At 36.7% G+C, this 27,968-nt stretch overlaps 2 protein-coding genes across 6 annotated transcripts in view; one reads left to right on the forward strand and one right to left on the reverse strand.

The window, feature by feature from the left end:
- The window catches only part of tctn1 (tectonic family member 1), an 845,382-nt gene that overhangs the window by 801,711 nt on the left and 15,703 nt on the right, over positions 1-27,968 (reverse strand). The gene's annotated exons all lie outside the window — the stretch shown is intronic.
- Positions 535-27,607, forward strand: antxr2b (ANTXR cell adhesion molecule 2b). 5 transcript variants are annotated; one of them, XR_015500465.1, is made up of 18 exons: positions 535-981; positions 1,239-1,310; positions 1,853-1,924; positions 2,027-2,108; positions 2,187-2,291; positions 4,374-4,442; positions 5,216-5,296; positions 5,381-5,441; positions 6,504-6,602; positions 8,157-8,406; positions 8,493-8,912; positions 9,069-10,655; positions 11,135-11,230; positions 11,324-11,374; positions 11,456-11,551; positions 15,628-15,801; positions 15,902-15,982; positions 20,056-20,317. XR_015500465.1 is itself a non-coding variant. In XM_087269580.1 (17 exons), exons 1-17 carry the CDS (start codon positions 845-847, stop codon positions 20,128-20,130), a joined length of 1,500 nt encoding a protein of 499 aa, XP_087125706.1. In that variant the 5' UTR covers positions 535-844; the 3' UTR covers positions 20,131-20,363.

Genomic DNA, 27,968 nt, shown 5'->3' on the forward strand with positions numbered 1-27,968 from the left:
TTTCTATGAATTCTGTAATCGCGGACAGAAATTTGAGTTTTATACTGAAGGAATAAACACATATGCCTGATTTGTCTCAGACTGAATGACGGTCTAACTGAGAATGTGTAGTATGAATATAATCACTCTAGCTAATCATGCCCCATGTCGAAACTGTCCCCACCCCTGTAATTCTAGAGTTGTTTACAATTATGATACAATAATAGTAACAAAAATATTTAGAAGTAATGTGACATTTTATAGAAAACATAACTTATATAATTCTAGTATCTCATGAGATCTGAGGCATGCTGTCTTTCTGTTTGTAAATATTCAAGCTTGCACAATAAGTCCACAATTAGCCTACATGGTCTATATTTTGTGTCAGTAAATTGTTTATCGTATTTTACCTGTTTAAAAGCGACATTGTTGCCAATTCCTTTTAATATATTCGATTTATGCTGCTCTCGTGTCTCAACAAAACTATCCCCGACCCCTGGCCTGTCCCCTTGTAAGATCACAAGATCTTGTTAGTGTTGAAGAGCGCAACAGCCCATTCAGCGCATGCGCACTAACCCATGCATTCATGTGCACTATAAACCGGACCCTCTTTGAATAAAAAAAAAGAAAAGACAAACGGAATTAAATTAATCTCGAGTTGAAGAGATGGATCTTAGGAAATGAAACGAATAGCATTTCCTGAAGAGCGCAGCAGGAGTGGCTTCGTAAACATTGTATTGTTCGACGGTGCGCGCGCTGTCATGCAGGAGTAAAGAACTGCGCGCTTCTTCCACGCGCGTCAACTGCATTTCCACTGCTGGGTTTGATGTATTCCCATAATAACGACGTGTAGTACCTGACGGGAATGAGAGGAGACAGCAATCATGCCATTACAGCGAATTGGGTCCTCCAACTTTTCTGCCTCTCCCTCCTGACTCCATTCGGGACAGGAGAAGATGGGTCTTGCCATGGAGCCTTTGATTTATATTTTGTGTTGGATCGGTGAGTTTGACGTGCCTTTTTATGTTTATATGCCTATGTTTTATAGGCTGTATGTTTATAAAATGTACAAACACGTAATCTCACACTTGTGTGCTTGACTGAAATATTATCAATAAAAAAATAACTCCAGTGAGTTCATTAGTTGTCCTGGTATTTTTAGGTAGCCCACAGTTTATTATTTTTTTTCTAAAGCTCTCAGGAGCCCTTATATGGCCCTGTTTATCTTGTAAAGCATTGAGTGTTCACCATCATTCTAGGTCAGGCAGTGTGTCTGACAACTGGCTGGAGATCTATGGATTTGTGGAACAACTTACGAATCGTTTTGTAAGGTAAGAAACTAAACTACATCTTAAAATGTTCATTTTTAACATCAATCAAAGCTGATGGGTGGGTTAAAGAGTTAAAAGTTTTGCCTTGTACCACTTGCTTGAGTCCTAACCTCCTGCACATGTGTTAAACTAAAAATAACTTAATTTCAGTTTACTTTGTTTAACTTCAGTGTTTGTAATATGTCTGTTTGGATTAGTGTGTGGTATGGTGACCCAGTTAATGCAAGTTTAGACATGAGGGCACATAATGGTCAACCTCAAATAGTGCCATAGTAGTAATTTAAACCAACCATAGCACTGCTTAACAATCACAGTGTATATTATACAGTATAATTTTTCTTGCTCATAAAACGGGTAAAGGGCCGGATACACTCAAGACAAAGTTTTTTTTGTCTTTCTTTACTTGAGGAATAACTAAAATTCTTAAATTCCCAAGTGGCAGTACTGTTAGCAAATATATTAAGAGCAACATTTAGACTGATTTTTTTTATTGTCTTAAATGGATTTTACACTTCTTAACTGATTGTTTTCACTTTGTTTAGCCCGAAAATGAGGGTATCCTTCATAGTCTTTTCATCTAGTGCAGAAATAATCTTGCCTCTCACTGGAGACAGGTGTGATTTCATTCATTATGTTGAGTCTTACCACAGTCAATTTTTATTTTACCACAGATTAAAAGAATAAACCTTAATAAAATTGTGTGTGTGTGCATTTAGGGTGGACATCGATAGTGGTCTGCAGCAGCTGAGTAAGATCAGACCTGCTGGTGATACCTATATGCATGAGGGTTTAAAAAAGGTAAAAATCTCATATTTTCTCATCAAAAAGCATTTATTGAACTACTATGTGGTCATAATAGATGTAAATATATTGTAGGCAATAGAGCAAATGACTTCCCAGGGCGCAAGGGCATCCAGCATCATTATTGCACTGACGGATGGAAAGCTGGAGGTTTTTATGAATGAACTTGCTATAAAAGAGGTACAGTAGCAAACCACATATATGTGGACATTTGTGTTGCATAATCTATGGAAGCATTGAGATATTTTAGGGGGTCTTATTATGCTTTTCACACTGTCATCTTCCTAACATTCTAAACGTTTTGTATACATTTTGTAATTTTGAATCTGATGTGAATGACCAACGCAATCTCTGCAATTCGTAACTTTTTGATTTAGTGATGTTTTGTAAAAAAATTTCGGGAGGAGCATGCGCAGAAGTTTCAGTATCGAATACGTCATTGACAATTATCCCATCATCAAATCAGTTCTTGAGCAACCCCTATATATACCAAAGCTGTCTTACCTGCAGCATCTCACGACTTTAGCATCCCTCCACCACCCCGTCACCTCACCTCTTGCATTACATTCCCGGGGGGAGCGTTCTGGGGCCGGACTAGATACTTCGCTCGAATCCCAACTCCTCTTGGTTTCCTGATAAGGGGAATAACTCGAGTTGGGGTGTCTCCTCGAGCTCAGAGCCCTCCCCCTGGACAGCATGCCAAATATGCTTTATACTTAAACGAATGCAAGTGTGAACTCGTGAAGTGGCTAATCTGTGTGAATTCGTACAATTTAATTAGTAATCTAATGCGAACGATTTAGTACGATTTGCTCATCACCCAATGACAGTTAGGGTTAGGGGTGGGGTTGGGTGCCACGCCTCGTTTTTAAAATCGTACATGTTTGTAAGACTGAATTCATACAAATTCGTACGAATTAGCCACTAAACTGTCAAATCGTAAAATACTTATGTTTCCTCGTGAGATCAGGCTGGAATGACACACATCATCTGTTTAATTAAAAATATTCAATTATTGTCCGTACAGCTTAGCTTGTATTTTTCAAACCATAAATATCATGTTTTGTACTTATGTCTATTTATTGTCGGAAAGCTAAAATAAAGGCTAATTTTTAAAACATTGATATATTATGATTTATGACAAGCGTCGAATGCATCCTTTTCTGGCTCGTCGCAAGTCATTGCAGAAAAGCAGATTCGAATTAAGCAGCAGATCACTTGACGCACTGAACGTCCTAATCACACCAGTGTGATTGTATGGTGATCATACTGGTGTGATCATATGTGTCAAGGGGTTAAATTAGCATTATTCACACCTTCTGTGTGTGTTTTTTGTGTGTATCTGACCTGAGCTGACCTGTCCTAAAGAGAACTTTAATTTAGGTTTAAATCTAATAATGCAGGTGACGCAGTGGCGCAGTAGATAGTGCTGTCGCCTCACAGCAAGAAGGTCGCTGGTTCGAGCCTCGGCTGGGTCAGTTGGCATTTCTGCGTGGAGTTTGCATGTTCTCCCCGTGTTCACGTGGGTTTCCTCCGGGTGCTCCGGTTTCCCTCACAGTCCAAATACATGCGGTACAGGTGAATTGGGAAGGCTAAATTGTCCATAGTGTATGTGTGTGAATGAGTGTGTATGGATGTTTACCAGAGATGGGTTGCAGCTGGAAGGGCATCCGCTGTGTAAAACATGTACTGGATAAGTTGGTAGTTCATTCCGCTGTGGCGACCCCGGATTAATAAAGGGACTAAGCCGACAAGAAAATAAAAAGAATTAATGAATCTAATGATGCAGTTGGCACCAATAGCCTAGTAGTTAAGTGCGTTGACACATAGCACTATGGTGCTTAAGCGAGCCAAGTTCGATTCCTGAGTCAAGGTCTCTTGCTGAAGCTTCCCATCTCTTTCTCTGCTCCCTATCCATATAAGGCTGTGTAAAACATATTCTGGATAAGTTGGCGGTTCATTCCGCTGTGGCGACCCCAGATTAATAACGGGACTAAGCTAAAAAGAAAATAACTGAATGAATGATAAATTGACAAGACAGGATTGTTTAGGGTAATTGGAGCACAGGCTGTAATTATGAGCTGAAACTGATTCTTGGGACATTAGAGATTTAGTTTTACAATTATTACCACCCCATTAACTTGTTCCACTTTGTTTTACGATGCATTTGTTTGTGTTTCATGGGTTTATTTAAATGAAGTGCATGTTATTTAAAAAATACAGCTATGAATACATATTTAATTTTCTCATTTGCTTTCTCAGGCTGATCTGGCAAGACAATATGGTGCAAGGGTGTATTGTGTTGGCGTGAAGGATTTTGATGCAAACCAGGTAAGACTTTTCAAAAGTGAGATGGAGCTGTAGTACATGCTTAAAAATAGGGCTTAGTATTAAATGTTGAAAACAGGTTGAAAATTAAATATTCTTACACAATATATATTTTCAAGACACCATAATAACATAAAGAATTAGAAGTAGACCTATATAGCTACTTTATATATTAGAACAATAAACACCCTTAGTACCTCAGCAACACCTTGGCACCCATCGAAAACACTCAAACATGAGTGAAGCTTTCAGAAAAAATAATAACAATCGAGTTTATGATATTCTCTTCAGTCTGAATCTATTGTTGTTCCTCAGTTGTGACTGTGCATGCGTATAATTGTTAAAATGAGAATATTGTTGTTGTCATGACAGTATTGTTTTATTTATGTGCAGTAGTAACAGCATTAGTGCAACAGAAGGATCTTTTATATTGACTTTGGTGGATGTGTTTGTCCGGGCAGAATGCTGAGAGTAATTGGATTCTGCAGAGCACTTTCCGGCCCATTTTACATTAGCAAGAGATTGAGTCTGCTTTGGGAAATGATAGCAGGATTTCACAAAGAACTGAGAGCTGGGTCAAAGACAAGATGTCCCATTTTGGTCAAATTTACAATATCCATTTGGAAAATAAAATGTCAAAATATTGGTGAAAAAACGATCCATGCTTGAACTGTAAAAAATATCATTTATTCTCATTCTTGCTAATAAATGAGTAAGAAATGGATAATAAATTCATATTCTGTTATAATCTTTTATTATGTCATTAAATGATTCAGCTTACAGAAATTGCAGACAACAAAGATCAAGTGTTTCCAGTGGTGGATGGATTCCAAGCCCTCAAAAACATTGTAAATTCGGTAAGATTTATGATCAGTAAAAATGCCATTCGTCACATGCAGTTTAGCTGCTGTTTTCTAACCGGCCCATATATGTATTCACAGATTCTACAGAAGTCCTGTGTGGAGGTTTTTAAGCTTGAGCCCTCCAGCATTTGCGTCAATGGTATGAAACACATCTTAGGGTATGTTTACACAACAAAGATGCACTAAAAATGGAAATATGTTTCCGCAAATGTGTTTTTCAACATGATCCCCATTCATTCACAAAAACGACAAAAAAAAGTATGTTGCTCATGCAAGTCCAGTAGATAGCACTGTCTCTTTTGTATGTAGTCCACCATTGCTGCTGTGATTTTTAATGCGCAGTATGTTGGATTGAAGTATGTATATTGGACTAGGTATTGCAGCATAAATTTAAAATATTGAAGGTTTTTTTTTTTCACCCGCCCCCTCCGACGTCGACGTGGCACAAAGGCAGATTGCCAGATTGACGACACATACATAAACAAGTATGCCTGAGGATTAAGCCTTACAGTTTAAGATGCCACATACATAAGACAGATTTCATGACTGAAGCCAAGTTCGCTCTTTTAGGTTTAGGCAACCTGTTATTTTACAAATCTAATTGGGTAAACTGACAGTGGGCCGGGTATAGAGACCAAAACAAAGACAGGGATTCTGACACGGAAGGCTCATTTTCAAAGGACAATAACTGACTTTATCATTGCTTTTCAGATAAACAAACATGTTCACTTTGCATGTTTCTTAAATATCTGCAATATCTGCATATTAAGGTATTTTTATGCTTCAGAAGAGTTAAAAAGTTTGACAAAAACACCATTAAAGTCAGCACAAAATCATGTTTTTTACTACACATATTTTTCTTTTTATTATTATTTTTAGGGGTTTTCACCTTTTATTGAGATAGGATAGACAGGAAAGCATTGGGAGCAGAGAGAGGGGAAAGATTGGCACATGACCTCAAGCCGGGAATTGAACTCAGGTCGGCGTGAGCACCATAGTGCTATATGTCGACGAACTTAACCACTAGCCTATTGGCACTAACGAAGACTATTTTTAAACGTTTGTCTCCCAAAATACATTACATCTTCTAATTTTATTGTAAATGTAAGTTGTGTAAACAACCCGTAGAAATATCCATGTAAACTTTTCCCTCTTTAGAGTCATAAACATGACTAATTTTAGCTTAAACATTGTGTTCTAGAATCCTTCAACATTGTTTTGAGAGGAAGAGGGTTTACTCAGGGAAGAACCTCAGAGGGTGTGGTCTGCACATTATCTGTCAACCATCAGGATCCTTACAGTAAGACATTCAGTGCATTCCATCTATTATAAAAATACAAAAGACCGCCTGGTCTTACAAAAACAAGCCATATAATTCATCTCCCCATTTAACAAATGAATAAGAGACATTAAAGGCCACAGAATTTATGGCAAGCTGTTTAATCGTGTAATATATAAAACAGTTTTGGATAAAAAAAATAATATATTCTTAATCTTTTTTAAAAAATGCAAAAATAGCACATACTTTCACATTGCTAATGTAAAGTGTGTGTTATGTTATTTTTCTACAATTATTAATATTAATGAATGTATTACAATTTAATATGCATACACTTTTTTTTAAATATATTACTTTTTTACCCATATGTGCATACTAATATCTTTATTGGTCACACTTTATAATAAGTTTCATTAGTTAATGTTAATTAATGCATTTACTAACATGAACAAACAATGAACAATACATTTACTACAGTATTTGTTCATGCTAGTTAACGTTAGTTGATGAAAATACAGTAGTTCATTGTTAGTTCATGTTAACTCATGGTGCATTAACTAATGGTTACAAGCATGGACTTGGATGTTAATAATGCATTAGTAAATGTTCAGTTATGGTTAATAAATGCTGTACATGTGTTGTTCATGATTAGTTCATGTTAGTAAATGCATTAACTAATGAACCTCATTGTAAAGTGTTACCTCTTTATTTATGCTATTTTTTATATTAGTAACTATTCCATTAAATACCGCTTATTCTTCAGGTAATAGTATGTAATAATAAGCATTAGTATCTAAAGAATAAGTACTACTAACTAATAAATAGGAGCTAGTCTGTTCAGTCTACTGGTATCTAATGAATAAGTACCAGTATTTAATAAATAACAACTAGTATCTTTTAAAAAGGCCCTAGCATCCAAAGCACTGGTTGCTAATGTAGAAGCTACTAGTATTTTAAAGGAAATAGATACTACCCTGCTGAAAAATCCAGCTTAAACCAGCCTAGGCTGGTTGGCTGTTTTTAGCTGGTTGACCAGCCTGGTTTTAGAGGGGTTTTGGTCATTTCCAGGCTGGTTTCCAGGCATTTCCAGCCTGGTATTAGCTTATCAGGCTGGAAAATGACCAGCCAAATCCAGCTTAAACCAGCTTGACCTGCCTGGTTTAAGCTGGATATAGCTGGTTTTGGCTGGACTCCAAGCTTGGCTAGGCTAATCAAACTGGTTTTAGCTGGTCATCTCCCAGCCTGACCAGCTAAGACCAGGCTGGAAATTTCTGGAAACCAGCTTGGAAGTGGCCAAAACCCCTCTAAAACCAGCCTGGTCGACCAGCTAAAACCAGCCAACCAGCCTAGGCTGGTTTAAGCTGGATTTTTTAGCAGGATAGTACAAATTAGAGATCAAATGTTAATAAGGCTTGCCAACAAACCAAGTGAGATCCTAAAATCCACATGGCCTCCAGTAGCTCTTTTTAGCTGGTGAGGGTGCTGTACTGAGCCACATCCTTAAATAAAGCCTCTGTGTTTCCACCAGTATTTGGCATTTTACTATAGTCTCATGCTGCTCTCTCTTCCTTCTAGATGAGAGGCCGAGTATAGTAAAGGATAATTACGTGCTGTGTCCCGCTCCAGTGCTGACCGAGGTTGGACAGTAAGTGGCATTCAGAGAACAGTGGCCCTCCATTCAGAACAACAGCTGTTACAGGCCGACATGCAAAGAGAGCAAGTTCATCGTTTTTTTCTCAGGGGGTTTATCTCAGTTTCTGTTTATAGCTTAGCTAATAGACAACTGATAAGAAGCAGGCTCAGCGCAGGGCTGTAACAAAGCACTGTGTGTGACGGTGGCACAGTTTTGTTTGCAGTGGTGGACTGCCTTGACGTGCAAAATGACTCACCGTTTGGCAAATTTGTTTTCAGAAGATGAAAACAAAATACAGCAACTTCATGCAACACTAACAACTAGCTAAGGACACATTTAAAACATGGTATTATAAATATGCTAAAAGTGTGATAAAACATACTAGAAACATAATATGTGTTTAAAATTCTAATGTTGTGAAACCTGTTCGTTATATGGTTGCAGCATGCTAATTTATTAGCATTACTTCACCTCAGAAGTACAAAGCATATTAGAAATACTTGAACATGCTATTTCAACTTTTTAGGAGCAGGTTGATTCATGTAAACAATATTTTAACAGAATTCTTATTCACACTAAAACCATGTTAGCACTGTTTGAGCTAACATGCTAATATATGCTTACAATTTGCTAATTACTCTCAGTGTTCATGTGGGTTTCGTCCGCTTGCTCCGATTTCCCCCACAGTCCAAAGACATGTGGTATAGGTGAATTGGGTAAGCTAAATTATCCATAGTGTGTGTGTAAATGAGTGTGTATGATGTTTCCTAGTGATGGGTTGCAGCTTGAAAGGAATCCTCTGTGTAAAACATATGCTGGATAAGTTTATTCATGCGGACCCCACAATAATAAAGGCACTAAGCCGAAAAGAAAATGAATGATTTGCTAATTAATGCTAGAAACATGTTAAAACATTCTAGAAGCAATTTGGCAGGTAAATTAGGCGTGTTAATTTATGCTAGCAAACAGTTAACCATGTTAGACACTTTACGTATATGTTGTATTAACATATTGTTAGCAAAACTCGAAACATGTTGTCAAATGTTAATTCTTTCTGAAAATATGTCATCCATATCAATAACATTCTGGAAATCTGCTAATTTATGCTGACATTATGTTGATAAATGTAAGCAATATTCATGCTAGCATTGTGATTAAAAATACTGTAGAAAAATGCTAATTAATGCAAGCGATATGCTAATATTGTTAACAACATGTTAGCAGTGTGCATGAAAACATGCTAGCAATGTGTTAAAACATTATGGTAATATATTAAAACATGTTTTTAATGTTATTAATGTGCTGCAGCATGCTAGCAAAATGTTAACAAGACATAACTACAGTGCTTAGCATAATTGAATACACCCCATTTGAAGATGAATATTTGTATCTATTTCTCAGTGAATACAGGCAATGTATTTAATGCATTTAAACATAACAGGTTTATTAAACAGATATATTTATTAAAATAATATTTAGGTCTCAAAACATGTTTAGAAATCAAAAGATAATACAATTAAAGTTCAAGCAAAACATTGCAAAAATAATTATAAACTATAGAATTTTAACTTAATTTTTCTTTTCTTTTTTTTTTTTTGCTTCTCTGGATTCAGGTTAAAAAAACATGTTAGCAGTGTGCTAAGATGTACTAGCAGCAAAACCTTTAAATTTGTCTTTCTCAAGCTCACATCAAAGCTTGTCTACAGTTCACCAGTTTTTTTATACAGTTAGTCATAATTATTAGCCCCCAGAATTATTAGCCCCCTGTTTATTTTTTCCCCCAATTTCTGTTTAACAGAGAGAAGATTTTTTCAACACATTTCTAAACATAATAATTCTGATAACTCATATCTAATAACTGATTTATTTTGTCTTTGCCATGATAACAGTAAATAGTATTTGACTAGATATTTTTCAAGACACCAATATTCAGGATAAAGTAACATTTAAAGGTTTTACTGGATTAATTAGGTTACCTAGGCAGGTTAGGGTAATTAGGCAAGTTATAAAAGGGTTAAGTTATTAAAGGGACTAATAAGTTAAGGGCTAAGTTATTAAAGGGGCTAATAATTTTGACTTTAAAATGTTTTTTAAAAAATTCAAAACTGCTTTTATTCTAGCCAAAATAAAACAAATAAGACTTTCTTAAAAAATATTATTAGATATACTGTAAAAAAAAATCCTTGTGCTTTTAAACATCATTTGGCAAATATATAAAACATGTTTTCAAAAAATTCAAAGAAGGGCTAATAATTCTGACTTCAACTGTATATTTTAGCAATGCTCTGTTGGTTTAATTGACAAACAGTGGTCCCCTTTTAGTATTTAGTCATGTAATAATGGACTTTCTTTCTCTCAACAGATCAATTGATGTGCTAATTAGTCTGAATAATGGCCAGTCTTTCATTTCAACTCCCATCACAATATATGCCACCACATGTGTGAGTAAATATTATCCATGGAAATAATTTCGAGACCAATAGAGAATTCTCAGCATTCACTGAATTTACTAGGTATAGTCTATGGGTTTTGAGTAAAATACTAATCTTTGTTTTACTCTATAAGGGTCCGATAACATTTCTTCTGAATTTCAAGTAAAAATATTGCGTATTAGACCATTTTTTAAAGGAAAATGACAATTGTTGAAAATTAGTTCTGTCAATTTGGTGGATTGAAAATCAGGTTTATTCCATCAAATATAGATTTTTCGAAGTCTTCCTTTCTTTTATTTTATTATGTTGTCTGAAACAAATGTAAACATGTCTAAAAAATGTTTGTGTTATTTTTTGCATTTTAATTTTAAAGTCAGAAAAAATATCCTGAGTCGTTTACAGAATAAAACCCAAAAGAAGTTTTGCTCAAGCACATAACTCCTAAACCTGACATTTACATGTTTACTCTATCATTTCATTCATCATAGTCTGATGGGATGGTGGCGGTGATTGTGATCCTTGTGCTTCTGGTGCTGGTGGGTTTGATTCTGCTCTGGTGGTTCTGGCCTCTCTGCTGCACTGTGGTAAACACTAGATTAACAAATCCTCTATTTTCCCGCATACATGCATATTAATGTGAAAACTTCACAAGGGCTGTTTTTCTCCTCCTTTAACAGGTTATCAGGGACCCACCACCATCTCGCCCGCCGCCTCCTCGCCCAATACCTGTAGGTTTACTGCAGCTTAAAGTATATTTGTTTAAGCTGAACTGGTGATTTATCTGGAAATGCTTGGTGTTTTTTTTATAGGAGCCTGAGATTGACCCTTTTCCTAAAAAGAAATGGCCTACAGTGGATGCATCGTATTATGGTGGCAGAGGGCCTGGTGGTATTACACGTATGGAGGTAACTTAGCAGTTTGAAGGTGACATATCATGAAAATATGACTTTTTCTGTGTTTGAAGGCTTTGGGGTGAGACAGACCAAGCTGACAGTCGGCTTTGTTAGTCTGTCAGTCAGGCTAGTTTGTTTGTTGTTTTCCACATGTTATCTCTCACCAGTTAACCTTTTCAGGTGCACTCCTTGAAAGTAATTCTTTTGGCCCACATGTTGGATTGAATAATGTATTGACAAATCTCCGATAAATAGTAATAAGCAATTAAAATAATCTATGGAAAAGGTCATTCAGGTGTTTATGATACCTGGTAAAGGGTTAATGTCAGATCGTGTTGGGCCGATTCAGCTTGTAGGATTAGTGTTGGCCATTGGCTGAAGAAAGCGCTCTGATTGGTTATTCAGTAACAAAAGTATGAGTGTGATGTAAGTTACGTAGCATATGATATGATATGATATTTGCAAATGATATGGATTATTAGATTATCAGACATAATTGCAGGACTGAGTGACAATTAATGTGATAATGGTACTGAACACTGCTTTGTTTACATTTTGACTGTGTGCGCTGGATATTCGGTTTCCCTTTGTGAAATGAGAAAACAGAGTCGTTTTGCGCCACGCTGTTTAAATAGCAAATATATTTGCGCACATATTTGCAGCCATAGGCGTTCTAGTCTAAAAAAGGTGCGTTGAGGTGCATTGCTGGCGCGTTGCTATTTTGAGAAACTTAATACACTGTTCTATAGACCAGAACAAAGCTGGTATATTGTCCAGTGCAGAGCGCGTTAGTTATGCACCTGGCTTACACATTGCTTAATACAAACATGTACAGCAATACGCAAATATCTTTACATATAAAAAAGAATAAAAATATTAAGGATATATATATATAGGATATAATAAGGATATATAGCATATAAATATAAAGGATTAAAATATTATGAAACATTATTTTCTAGCCTACATAAGTTTGTCTTGTAAATAGCAAACGGGCTATGGCCCAACGCAACTGACTCTTAAAGGGAATGGGAGATGAAATTCTGATTTGTTTATTCTCAAAACATACCTATAACTCATTAAGAAAATAAGCTCAACCCTTTTAAGGCTGATTTATACTTTTGCGTCAAACGCCGGCGTATGCTACGGCGCTGACGCATAGCCCTTCGCCGCGGCCATCGGAGTCGCTGACGTGCACCTCTCAAAAAATGTAACTACACGTCGTAACGACGCGTAACGCAAGCTCTGTGATTGGTCCGCTTGGTGGCGCTGACGAGTCTGGGCGGGACAGAGAGCCGCGTGAATGGTGCGAGCCCAATGGAGCGATTGTTTACAAGTGTGGAGTTTGTTTTGTGTTTACCTCATAGTTAAAGTTGTTGCACGTCCGCCGGTTCCTGCCTCAAAATGAGCTAGTTTGAGCCACTTGTACATCCCGAAAGTGTTCAGGAAAAGCAAAAAAGTAGGGAAGAAACTCGACACAGAGACACATAAACACCTCACTGCCAACTAGCGTTTCGGAAGTGTTAATGCAGACCAACAGAGACAGCGCGCAGAAGTATAAATGCACAGCCACGCGCGTTGCATGCGCCTTGGGTTACGCCGGTCACTTGACGCAGAAGTATAAATCAGGCTTTAGACGATGCGCCACGGCGCAAAGCAGATTTTTTTGTCCTTATATTAGCAAAAGTCAATTCTGACACGCCCTTAATGTGCTTGCGCCCTGCGCTTTGCACTTTGCGCATGGATCGTCAAAATAGAGCCCTCAAGCTTCATATGCCTGCACTCTCAGAAAAAAATGGTACAATGTTGTACCAAAGAAGATACAAACCCTTTTCACTGGGGCAGTACCTTTTTATGGGACAGAATTATACCTTAAAACAAAGAAACAAATTTGTACAATTGCAGTTTGTACCTTTAAGGACATTATTTGTACCATGGGAAACCAAAACATACCTTTGGTTTTTAAAACTATACAATAAAATAATGCAAATCTAATCCCTGAAGGTACCACTACAATGACAAGACACTTTGTACCTTAACAGTGTCAAATGACAATGTTTAAAAAAAGTTTATTTTTTTGTAAATGAACCTTTTCCATTTACAATAAAGAATAAAAAAATACTTTAACATCAATCAAAAGGTCTATTTTTGCTAAATATTTTATAGCACTTTTCACAAAAATGTTACAGAAGTACATTCTCCCGTGTACAATATAAAACATTTTTCTTCAATTCTCACACAATTCCTTTGAAATGATTTAAAGGGTAATTTAATTGACTTAATTTTAAAGTAGAAAAAGAATTATACGAAAGAATTGTAATGAGATATGCACAATGTTTGATTAGTTTTACACTATAAAATGTCTGCATGAACACTTTGCATATGCAGGAATTTTGCCAGCTCACATGCGTAGTGAAAAGCAAACACCAAATGGTGCAGGTGTAACGGAGGCCAGCTAGTAGGTGCTGTGCAGGTAAACCTCACTCCTCTGACCTTCAAAGGTGCTCTGGCGACAGATGCTAGAGGCCATGGCCTTTAGCCTCCTTGTTAGAGCAACCGACTCCCTTGCGGAAGGTCGCCGGTTCGATACCTGCTCGGAGTGGGTAGGGTGGTGTAGGACCAACGGGGTTACGCAGGTATCAATAAGGAAAATGGATTTATCAGAAATTTTTTTAACAAATGTTTATTTAAAATGCCTTAAATGTTTAGTTTACAATACCTATACTGTTATGTTTTACCAGTTGTTTTCTACCATAGCACTTAATAATGAATGTTTTTGAGTTTCTTTAAACATTTGCTTTTAAATGATGATTCATGCTTTAATATAGAAATTATTCATAAAACGACTTTGCCTTTTCCAGTAATTTTTATTTTCATAGATATTACAATAAATTAGTTGTTCAACGCTTATGTACCTTTTTTATGAGAACAATTGTATACCATCATTTTAATTGTACCACAAAAGGCACAGAACAGTATCACAAGAGGTCTTTTCTGTACACTGTAAAAAATGGCCGTGATTTCAACGGTAAAAAAGTGTAAAAATGCTTCAGTACAAATCCGTAACCTAGTTAACGGTATGTTTCCTTAATATATTCGGCGAATAACCGTAAATTGACTTTCCCAGAATCCCCTGCATGGCACATCACTTTTTATGCATTTGGTTGACATTATTATTTATCTTTTTAGTTGTTTCCCCATCAGTTATGTACATTAGAGATTAATGTTACATCTAATGTTGATAAACAATGTTTATTTCATGACTTTAATTTTATGCGTGTTACCATACTGGTGTTTAGTAGCTGTGTGAATGACACTGAGCACCTTCTTTATGCTGATACTCTATTCTGCTTGTGGGAAAAGTTGATTGGGATGAGCATTGGCTCACTATGTAACTTCCTCATCACCACCTGCATGTGGGTGTTCTAACGTGTCCAACTGTTTAACAAAAGATGTGTAAATGATGATAATTCAAAATACAGACATTTTACCTCTTAAAATTACTAAAATATGGTAATTTACCGTAAAAATGAAAAATTACTTTTACGGTTTGTACCGTGTTTTTAACGGTAAAGTACTGGCAACCAAAGCTCCCGTTTTTTTACCGTAAATTTTACGGAATTATTTTTTACAGTGTACCATATAAGCTACAACTTTTACAAAGGTACACAACTGTTCCTTAAAGAACATTATTTGTACAACTGTGTACCTTTTTTTGTGAGAGTGTGTAGTAAATGTGAAGACATTGGTAAACAAAGTCAGATTTACAGTTATTGGGTGCACAAAAGGGTTCTTGGAGCTTCGTGTGATTACAGTCGAACCACTTTGATAGCTTTTGTAATATTTTTCATTTATGTTCTGGACTTTAAACATCTCAGATCCTTTGTTTATTTTACCACTTATGAAAAGCATAATTTATTCTTTCATTTTTCTTTGACTTAGTCGCCAATTTGTCAGGGGTCGGCACAGTGGAATGAACTGTTTCTTATTATGAAAAGCATAATATGTCATCTTTAATACAAGACATATAAACAAAAAGACGATGAGCATTTGTGTGGATATACTATATGCTCTTACAACATCTTTAGGTTCGCTGGGGTGAGAAAGGCTCTACGGAGGAAGGAACGCGGTTAGCAAAAGCCAAAAATGCTGTGGTCAAAATGCCAGAGGAGGAGTTTGAGGAGCCTGTAATAACACCCCCTCCGAGACCACCACCAACATTTCAGGCCCCGGTTCCAGACAAGTGGTACACTCCCATTAAAGTAAGTTTAAAGTCAACATGCTAGATGATGTATGTGTTGAACAATATGGTTTTGATAAAGCACTGTATTGTCTTGTAATTTTAATGTTTGGGATTTTTAGGGACGGTTTGATGCTGTGGCAGCATTGCTGCGAAGACAATATGACAGAGTTGCTATTATGAGACCTACAGCAAATGATAAGGTACAGTAGCCATGTTTTCCATTAAAAAAAAAAGTTTGCATTAGCCTATTTGCCTTATTCTGTGAAAGAAGTTAGCTCTTTCTGCAATTGTTTAAGGGCTTCTGATTCATTTGTATATGGGGGAAATGACTCTGAATAACCAACAGTAGTAAATGGTCAAACTACTGTGTTTTAAGAGTTCAAACTTAAATATTACTTGATAGTAATAGCAGGTTTGGCTCGGAGATAATTGAGCCCAGGGCTCCCGCCTGGTCAATGAACATGATAGGGGGTACGAGATCAGGTAGTTCTCGAGAGCTCCCCCTGGTAAAGGAGGAAAAGAGGGGGGATGGGGTGGATGGGAGGGTTTCTTCAAAAAAATTAAGATAGGAGAGTAATGCTAGACAGGCTATTTATAGTGAGTTTGGAATAATCCGATTAGCTTACTAATGATTACAGATGAAAGACCAGCCGCAGTCAATCATATCACATGCTCCTCTTGAAATTAGTTTGTGAAACTTCACTTACGATAAAACATAAAAATTATACAGTAAGAAAAAAGTAAGCAACATCTAGCACCATAACAATCTAACAATCTTTTTACTGTCTAAAACTCAATGGAAGATTGAAACAGGACTTGACACAATTAGGTTCCAATGGCTGTGCACACTTTTATGTGAGAGAATAAAAATCAATTGCACCAAGTCAGAACTGCATTTGGCCTAGATAAAAAATCACTAAGTCAAGTCAAATTTGTGTTTAAATCATATTTTATAATTTCATTTTAAAATTAAAAATACATATAAATAAAGAAAGCTGTGTCTATGTGTACTGCACACTCTGATTTAAAAAAAATATTACAATTCCTTTAATAAACATTATAATTGTATTAAAATTTCTGGCGCTACAACAAATTCTTTAAGATGAACAATTTTCAGATCAGAGAAAGCTGAGTACAAACATATTGTTGTGGGATGCCCATAAACAATAATTAATTATAACCATTATTAACATAAATTTGCCTTGGCACTTTTATTTTTGCAGTATATATGTTGCTTTATACAACTTATGTTCTTGAAAATATTGTAATATGTAAGCTTTTTGCTTGCCAGTTTGTTTATTTCAATCAGTACAAAAAAAGAAAAAAATTGTTAATTATTTCATTAGCAAACGGAGTAGTTTGATTTTATGAAAAGTTTAATCTTCTAAAATTTTGAAAAAACAAAAAATAAATAAAACTGTGAAGAAAATACTTATTTTATATTTAAAAAAATATTTTTTTTTCCAAAACCTGTCTACTGACCATTTAAAATTTTCTACACAGAGAACAAATGATGCGGCATAGAAGTAGCACTCTTCCTATTAAGACAGCACTCTCAGGGTGTACTTACATTATGTACGGTTGCCTTGAACCGGACCAAAGCACGCTTGTCCCGCCGAACAGATCAGCCGAACAGATCAGCCACTTTTGACGCTCATAAACAATCATAAAGTCCTCGTGCTGCAGGAATTACAAGGTTTGCTTAAGGTGGAGCTGTCGTGCAGTGAGGGGTTTGCATCTTTAATAAACTACGACATTTGCGTTCATTGAACAGTAAAATTGATTAATTAATCCATTTCAAACAGTTCCTTAGATGTCACGTCTCGCTTTCAGTTTCAGGCTCAGGCACGTTTTGCACTCACACACAAGTGTACCGCGCCAAAGCCCAAGTGAACCACTCTGGCACACCTCTTCCAACCGGGCCAGGGCCGGCCAAGTGAACCGAGCCTGAGCCCGATTCAGAACACTCACACTAGAGGTCTGCGTTCCCGACCAAATTTCTGCGGCGCGGGAATAAATTTCCGAATAAATCGCGGGAGCGGTCGATAACGGGTTTAATTTGGGACGGGAGCGGATATCCATGGATATTGCTATGCGAATGAGAGAGAGAGAGCTTTGCCTGTGTGTGTGTGCTTGGTGCTTGTGTGTGTGTGTATGTTAGTGTGTATGTTCTCGCCTGCCGGATGCTTGTGGACTCGATCACTGCCCGATTCTGGCCCGAATCAATTGTGCCAGATGCGGGCGGCCGTAAGCGAGCCGACGCTGCCGCATCCGCGCCGGAATCGGCCCGAGAGTAATGTGCGCTGCGGCCCGGAGCTGGCGTGGCTCAGTATTTATATACCTTTATATAAAACCTTTTGGTATTACATTGGTACTTGATACATGGTATTACAACCCTTTGAGTTGATATAACAGCCAAACGCCTGTGTGTCTGCTTGGTGCTTGTGTGTGTGTTAGTGCGCGCGCGCGTATGAGAGCTTTGTCTGTGTGTGTGTGCTTGGTGCTGTTTGTGTGTGTGTGTTTATACAGACAGCTTGGTTGTCTGGACTGTATACTATAGCTGGGTGATTTTCGGTTTTGTTCTCCCCCGCTCTTTAGCAGGATCGGGCGTGGCGGGCAGAAAACGGGGCGGGTCGGCCAGCGAGTCAACAAATTCTTAATATAAGCGGGAGCGGTCGGATTCGGGCTAAAACCTGGCGGGTGCGGGCGGGAGCGGGATTCAAAATTTGGTCCCGCGCAGATCTCTAACTCACACTTCTCAAATGATCTGGGAAACGGGCCTGGGCACGGTTCGAATAGCATAGTGTGAGTACGCCCTTAAAGTGATAGTTCATCCAAAAATAAAAATTCTGCTCTTTTCATTTCCTAACTAGTTCTACACCAGTTTGAGTTTCAGTTTGAGAAACCACAGACTTCCATTCTGTTTGTTTTTCTTACTATAGATGTTAATGGTTACAGGATTCCAACAGTCAAAAATAAATAAATGATGCGTGAACTATAGCTGTACTATATAGACATTAGCCCCTTTCACACATACAGACCTTTCCGGAAAATTGCCGGCAATTTTCCGGAAAGGTTGTATGTGTGAACAGGTCCTTTTTGAAAATACCGGTAAATTCGTTCTGGCTATTTTCCGGAAAGAGAAGTTGTAACATTACCGGCAATTTGCCGGAATGCTGCGCTGTGTGAATGCAGAAGGAAGATTCCCGTAATAAGCGCGTGCACGTCTAGAACGTGCTGACGTGAGACGTCTGCTTTAGCCAATCACAACAGTCAGACGCATTTACGTCCGCGCGGTTTGTGAGGATAAAAGCCTTTGAATATTTTTCCAGACACATTTAGCTGCTAGAAGTTAGTCAGATTACGTTTGTATGTTCTTCTTAATGCCAACTGTGTAAATAATCATCGATGAGATGCTTATGATAAGCCGTTGTTTGTTTACCTTCAAGCTTTGCGTGCGCATATGAGCGCCTGCACACGCAGATAATATGAACATCTCGACATGCGAAAGTGATCCTGTGAAAGTTGTTCACAATATTGATCATCCACAGAGTTTGTAATTTAGTCAAATGTTTACAAATACAAGCGCAGCCGTTTAAAGCTCATTTGTGGTGAATGATGTCAGAATTTACCGGTATTTTGGAATAGATGTGTGAATGCTCTTTTCTGGAAAATTTCCGTAACTTCCTCGCCTGTGTGAACAGCGCTTTTTTGAATATACCGGTAAAGTCGTTCCGGAAATTTTCCGGATATTTACCGGTATCACTGTGTGAAAGGGGCTATTGTATGATGGGCGATGCAGTGGCACAGTAGGTAGTACTATCGCCTAACAGCAAGAACCTCCCTAGTTCGAGCCTCAGCTGGGTCAGTTGGCATTTCTGCATGGAGTTTGCATGTTCTCCTCGTGTTTGCATGGGGTTCCTCCGTGTGGTCCGGTTTCCCCCACAGTCCAAAGACAAGTGGTACAGGTGAATTGGGTAGGCTAAATTGTCCATAGTGTATGTGTGTGGATTTTTCCCAGTGATGGGTTGCAGCTGGAAGAGCATCCGCTGCGTAAAGCATATGCTGGATAAGTTGGAGGTTCATTCCACTATGGCGACCCCAGATTAATAAAGGGACTCAACCGAAAAGAAAATGAATGAATTCCAGCCTTCCAGCCTCAACCACGGCGAATGAAGCTCTGCACTAGACTTTTAGCCAGCGGAGAAATTAAAATGGTCGTGCCCAACTGAGTATGGTTCTCTCAAGGTTTTTTTTTCTTCACTCCCATCAGGTGAAGTTTTTTTTCCCTCTCCACTGTCGCCACTACCTGGCATGGTTCAGGATTGGTAGAGCTACGCATCTATGAATTTGCTCTTCAGTGTTTGAACTCTCAGTAATGATTAAATCACACTGAACTGAGCTAAACTGAACTGAACTGAACTCAAACACTAAAACCTGAACCACACTGTTCCAGTTACTATGACCATTTATGTGAAGCTGCTTTGACACAATCTACATTGTAAAAGCGCTATACAAATAAAGCTGAATGAATGAACATTGTATGACACTTGTCATTTTCAATAAAATGCTTTTGTTGATATTTTGTGTAAGAAACCCCAGCCGCTAAGAGCAACTTAAGCATCCTTATTAGTGGCTGCAATGCATGCTAAAGACAGTAGAAATGAGGGTCTTAAATTTGGTGCCATGACCCAGATGGGTGTGAGGTCTGGAGGGGGTGGGATTATGATGAGGTCCAGCTAGGGGAAGTTGTTTGATTTAAAAACAAACTAGTAACTGACGCTGAAAACAGCGGTCTTTAGCGTCTTTATTAAAGAGCCATAAAATGCTGCATATGTAAACATCTCACTTTTAAACAGAGCCATTGTGTTGCTCGTGCAGCCACTCGAACCTCATTTTGTCCTGCTGAAAAGGCTCATTAGCACTAATAAGCTGCTCAGACGAGGCTGACAGTTCTGTCACAGACAGAGCAGATCACGCACACAAACACACTGTCTGGTCATACATCTCGTTATGGTGTTGGGTGCTCCGACTGGTCACGGGCTGACCCTCAAACACACACTCATCAGGGGAGTCGTCGCTATTATAATCATTAGATTGGCCTGACTGTCAGGGTTCAAGTTGTCATTGACGCGGCCCTCGTCTGACACTTCACCGCCAAGAGTGACCTCTCACCTCTCGCTGATTTCACTGTCACACTTAGTTTGAGCTCAACCCAACGTCCTTCTAGGGCACAATGTGAATATTGTTGAAGTGTTTGACTGTAGGCGGTGGTAGAATATTTTGGAAGTAGAGCAGATTCTTTTGCTAGAATGCCTATTTCTTAAAATAGAAGAAAATAAAAAATAAGAATATGAATACTTGGGAAACGATAATTATGGAAAATGGAGCATAAATAAATTTTCCTCAGATATCTGAAAACCATCTGTTTAATGAGACAAGTTTTGCTCAAGAGATTAGAACGTGGCTCAAAACTTGTCTTTTTAAACAGATACTTCCAGTCCTCGATTCTGAATGGTTGAGCCTTGTCACCTGTCACCTTCTAGCATTGTGTATGCTGATGTGTCTTTGCTGCAGCCACAACAGTTTCTGAGGAACTACATTATTTGGTGGAGGAATAATGTTTTTATTGGTAGCATTACATTTTATTTGTTTAATAATTCATTCATTTTCTTTTCGGCTTAGTCCCTTTATTAATCTGGGGTCGCCACAGCGAATGAACCGCCAACTTATCCAGCATATGTATTACGCAGCGGATGTCCTTCCAGCTGCAACCCATCACTGGCAAACAGCCATACACTCTCATTTACCCACACACACTCATACCCTATGGACAATTTTAGCTTACCCATTTTATTATTATTTTTTTTTTGTAAATCTTGTCACATATATGGAACAGCTTTTTAATAAAAATCAATAAGACCTGTAAAGCCATCGTTGTGTTCTGCTTCATGTCTAGCTTCTTAGCTGCTATAAATTCACTGTAAACCATGGCTATACAGGGCTTATTGCTTTATCACATAATTTTATTTTATTAACAATTGTATGGATTGAAATAGAAATAAAAATTAAAAGGAAACTTTGTGTAAAATCTGAAAATGGGTTTCAAAGAGGAAGTTTGTGTAAACGCTGCCATTGTTGTGTCCATGTCTATTTAAACACCCGTAAAGGAGAGTCTTTGAAAAACTATGACATACTTTGCGCATCATACACACATTGCAAACTTCTACATAAACATCAGTGCAGAGTCACCAACTGCAGGTTGTCACTTCCTTACAGGTACTGTTTACTAACAAGGTGACAGCACAAAATGCTGGCCTGGCTTATGTAACACAGTGTTTTTGCCTATATTGTGCAAACGTGGATCCTTTTAAAAACAATGTGGTGTAAATCTGACGTTTTTTTAAATGCAAGACATAAAAAATTTTTTCTCAATGTTGTTGTGTAAATGAAGCCTAAGTAATACAAAAACAATTCAAAGCATGTTTGAATTTAAGAACTTTGTCATATATATATATATATATATATATATATATATATATATATATATATATATATATATATATATATATATATAAATAAATATCTAAATATATAAATAAATAAATAAATATATATATATATATATATATATATATATATATATATATATATAAATAAATAAATATATATATATATATATATATATATATATATATATATATATATATATATATATATATATATATATATATATATATATATATATATATATGTTAGGGATGTAACGGTATCAGAATTTCACAGTACGGTAATACCTCGGTATGAATGGCTTGGTACGGTATTTATTGAATCATTTACAGGAAAAACAAAACTAATGAAAATACTCCAAAAAAAGTGCCAAAAGCGTCAATGACAAACAAATTAGCCATCTATCTGTAAGCTTTGAAACAGGAGCTTTGAACTTCAATTTTTCAATTTTAATAACAAAAAAATATTAAACCATGTAAAAAAATAAAGTTTCAATTTAGTATTGTTGAAAACTCATTACATTTATCGTTTAATCACTTACTCACTCACTTAGATAGAGATGGGTTTTAAGGAAAATTATCATATAAATATAATCTGGTAAAAGCTGGTATCTCTGGGCTTTTACAATGTCCCCTGCAACAGAAAAAACACCCTCTCATTTGGGACTGAGGTTTTTGGGACAGAGATATGACTTGGCCCAGGCTGACAGCAGTGGGTAACGTTGTGCAATGTCTTTCCCCCACTTGAGAGGACAAGCCATGAGTGAGATAGAGGTCTCTTTGCGGTACAAGTCAATGTCTGCATCAATCTGAACAGTGTGCTGTGTTTCTGCAGTCCCCATGACTGTTATTAGTCGTATTCTCCAACTTGTATTTCACCACAGTCTGGCAGTGCCTGCATACCGTTTTTTTATTTTTATTTTGTCTGTCACCTTTTCTCCTTTCTCGTATCATTTTAGAGAGAAACTGAAATGCTTCCACACATCCGATTTAAAACCCGCTTTAGGTTCGATAATTTCCAGCTCTCTTTTTTATCCCCGCTACTAGCAGCACACTCCATTTCCGCATTACTGGATCTGTAGCGACAACAGACCCCAAAGGATGATGGCCACGCCTAGGCTAATGGGAATTGTAGTTTTTGCTACCTCCCATTCGCTTCATTCGCCTCAGCAAATTTTCTCAAAAGACCTATAGTTTTATCGAGTCATGCGACTACGGTAATATTGAAAAAAATGTATGTAAAAAAATGTAAAAATGTAATATTGCTGTATGACGGTATTTACAATACCGTTGCATCCCTAATATATATATATATATATATATATATATATATATATATATATATACATACACACACACACACACACACACACACACACACACACACACACACATACATACATACATACATATATATATATATATATATATGTATATGTATATATATATGTATACATGTATGTATATAATGGGGTATATAGGAGTTTTTTTATTGATACTGCAAAAAAACTTCAACATGCGTTTGACTGCAGTGAATGCAGTCAACAAACCACAATGGGTACCAAAGTGCTGTACATAAAAAACAAGCAAAACATACACAAAACCAAAATACATAAACTCAAAACACATGATTAAAAGCTAGAAAATAAGTTTGTTTTTAGTGACCTCTGAAAAGACTCAAAAATTGGAGCTGTTCTCAAGGAAAGAGGAATATTGTTGTCTTGGAGCTGTCACTGAAAAAGCTCTCACCTCGACATGTTAAGCGTGATCGTGGAACTGTCAAATAGAGACGATCCTAAGAGCGAACAGATCTCACAGGTTTGTGTATATTAATTAGCTCAGAAATATACTCAGGGGCCAGGCCATGGAGGGATTTAAAAATATACAACAGTACTTTGTACTGAATTCTAAACTGGATTGGCAACCAGTGTAGAGAAACCAGTACAGGTGTAATGTGCTCTTGTTTTGTGCCTGTTAAGAGCCTGGCAGCTGTGTTCTAGACCAGCTGCAGTCGTGAGAGAGAGGCCTGGCTCACACCTAGATACAATGCATTACAATAATCCAGATGAGAAGAGATGAAAGCATGAACAACCTTCTCCAAGTCACTGAAAGAGATGACAGACTTCAGCTTGGCAATATGTCTATAATAGAAAAGAATATTTTTGACAACTGCTTTAATTTGCTGATCAAATTTAAGCCCAGAGTCAAAAATAACACCAAGACTTTTTACAGAGGAATGTATTTTTCCAGGAAGCAATGCCATTAGAATCCAATTAATTAGAATCTAATTGCCATTAGAATCCAAGCCTTCTGGGTGAAACTTTTGTTCTTTTTTACCCTAATGATATTTACAGGAACATATTATCAATAAATAAAGGATTATTTTGTGCAATTCTTTGTACAACAACAAATGCAAACCACAAACAACTTGATAGTGTCTATGATTTATCCCCCATGCTTATTTTCCCCCCAATTTCTGTTTAATGGAGAGATTTCTTCAACACATTTCGAAACATAATAGTTTTTATAACTCATCTCTAATAACTAATTCATTTTTTCTTTGCCATGATGACAGTTAATAATATTTTTCATGACACTTCTATACAGCTTAAAGTGACATTTAAAGGCTTAACCAGGTTAATTAGGTTAACTGGGCAGGTTAGGGTAATTAGCCAAGTTATTGTATAATGATGGTTTGTTCTGTAAACTATCGAAAAAATATAGCTTAAAGGGAGTAATAATTTTGACCTTGAAACTGCTTTTTTATTCTAGCCAAAATAAAACAAATAAAAAATATTATCAGACATACTGTGAAAATGTCCTAGCTCTGTTAAACATTATTCGAAGAAATTCTAAAAGGGGGCTAATAATTTCGACTTCAACTGTACACCTACTACTGCCTCACCTACTTATCTTCACATGGACTATTTTCTAATATGATCAGTGTCCTCTGTAAATTGATTTTTATAGGTTCAAGTCTGGTGATGCATGCTTCTACAAAAGAGATAAAAGCAAGTGATAAAATAGTTGCTTTTGAAAACATTATTGGTTGGGCTAGGTCAGTGGTCACCAAACTTGTTCCTGAAGAGCCGGCGTCCTGCAGATTTTAGCTCCAACACTGATCAAACACACCTGAACAAGCTAATCAAGGTCTTACTAGGTATACTTAAAACATTCAGGCAGGTGTGTTGAGGCAAGATAGAGCTAAACCCTGCAGGGACACCGGTCCTCCAGGACCAGGATTGGTGACCCCTGGGCTAGGTGATCGATATGACAAGCTCCGCCTTCTCATGGACATTTAAAAGAAGGGCATGTATCTGAAATTTATAACAAATCATTCTGTAAGTAACATTTTTTCAGAGTTATAAAAATGTTTTTACATTTGTTAAAGATGCAGGCTGAGGCACGTATTTCTAATGAGACTCTGTCGAATGAAGAATCTCAGACACAGGACAAGGATGAATCTTTTCGGCGTTCATGTGTATGAAATAGACTGTACTTTCACCTGTAAAAACAATGTTTTTATGCTTAATTTCTATAATCATTCACTTAGTTTCATTCGGCTAATTCCCTTTGTTTATCAGGGATCGCCACAGGGAATGAACCGTCAACTATTCCAGCATATGTTCTACACCGCTGCAACCCAGTACTGGGAGCATTTCTACAATCTTTTTGTACACAATCTTGTTGGATATGTTTATTTCGCATTAAACATGTTGTAAATCAGCCTTTAATTTTAAATACTGGTACCTGTTCCGCTCTCATGGTACCAGATCTGTCCAAACAGCGCTTGTCAAGCATTAGTGTTGCTTGATCAACCTGTCTGACCTCCATCACTGCCGCTTCTTTACCACCAATTAAAATCACATCTCCTCTTCATTGAGCTCAATTATTCCAAATTATCGTACATGTCAGCACGACCAAAATATTGTCAAAACAATTATTTTTTACCATATGAGGTGCATTAAAAAAACTCCAGCATGGGTGATTTAGCATCAGTACTGAGTTAATGTGATATGGACTAGTCAGTGGATGGTGGAAGAACGGTCTTTCACCAGTCTCAAAATGAGGGCATAGCTTGTAACATGAGGCAGAGACATTAAGAGATCTGATTTGTCATATTTCACATTTATGAGAGATAATGGGCTAAAAGGATAGTGGAGATGAGTGTTTGTAAGAGGGGGTTAAAGGATAGTCAGTTCCCCATTATGGATCTGTAATGTACAATAACGTCATGCTTCTTTTCTTTTTTTTTTTTTTGTCTTTCAGGGGCGATGCATCAAATTCACGCGAGTGCAAAGGCACTGACCACATACAGTGAGCTTGGATCAGATACTATAAGGAAAGCCTAGACATTTTGTTAGTTTGTACTTGTAATATATAGATATATACAGAGGGTTCACAAATGGCATTTTTCTGGCATGTTCAGACTAGGTTTGGGGAATCTGTTGGGATACACTGTGCTATGCTGTACATCTGAATTATTTTTGTTTTGGAGTTTGTTTCTATATACAGTTGAAGTCAGAATTATTAGCCCCCCTTTGACATTTTTTTTCTTTTATAAATATTTCCCAAATGATGTTTAACAAAGCAAGGAAATTTTCACAGTATGTCTGATAATATTTTTTCTTCTGAAGAAAGTATTAATTGCTTTATTTCGGCTAGAATAAAAGCTGTTTTTAATTTTTTATAAACCATTTGAAGGTCAAAATTATTTGCACCTTGAAGCTATATATTTTTTCGATAGTCTCCAAACCAAACCATAATTATACAATGACTTGCTTAATTACCCTAACCTGCCTAGTGGCTGTATAGAAGTGTCTTGAAAATATCTAGTAAACTATTATTTGCTGTCATCATGGCAAATATAAAATAAATCAGTTATTAGAAATGAGTTATTAAAACTATTATGTTTACAAATGTGTTCAGAAAATCTCTCTGTTAAACAGAAATTGGGGAAAAATGAACAGGGGGCTAATCATTCAGCATTCAACCGTATATATCCTTGTGATTTTTTGCCTTTAAATATGTTTGACTTCGCAGCTTTTGTTACAGTTCCTTTTTTAAGGTTTTCTAACTATTAAACAATACAGTGCCTTCTTGTGAATGTGATATGAGTGAGTTTAAAGAGGAAGGAAAATGTTAATTATTTTAATGTCCTTCATTTCTTTTATTCTTATTATGAAAAAGATGTTAATTTTCCAGTTTATTTGTAGATTTTTTATTTAATTTTTGTTGGTTTATTTATGACAATTTCTTTTAATCTGTGATATTTTCTGTTAATTTTGTAAAATAAAAAAATGCATCAAAAATTAATCACTGCACTTGTGAGTGTTTTATTATGTAGTATGTTTTGGTTAAATGTATTCAAATGAACATGTGACCTATATTAGCATAAAAAAAACATGTAAAGTGGTTAATTTGTGAACCTTTTATGAATTCTTGATTTGATTCCTGATTTGTGTGATTTATATAAACTGTTGACAGTGAAAGCAAAAATCTGCTCAGCATCAGAGAAATTATTTAGATAATCAGGGATTAATGTGATGCACAATCAGCAGACTGTTAATGTTTGATTATGGCATATTAGAGTGTCTGGATATTATAAATGTTAATCCTAATCTCTTATATTGTGGGTGATTAAACTGCTGAAAAGTAAAAGGCGGATTGGGAAGCA

The sequence above is a fragment of the Danio rerio genome, chromosome 10 (genome assembly GCF_052040795.2).
Source record: "Danio rerio strain M-AB ecotype USA chromosome 10, GRCz13ab, whole genome shotgun sequence".
In the NCBI taxonomy this organism is placed as follows: domain Eukaryota; kingdom Metazoa; phylum Chordata; class Actinopteri; order Cypriniformes; family Danionidae; genus Danio; species Danio rerio.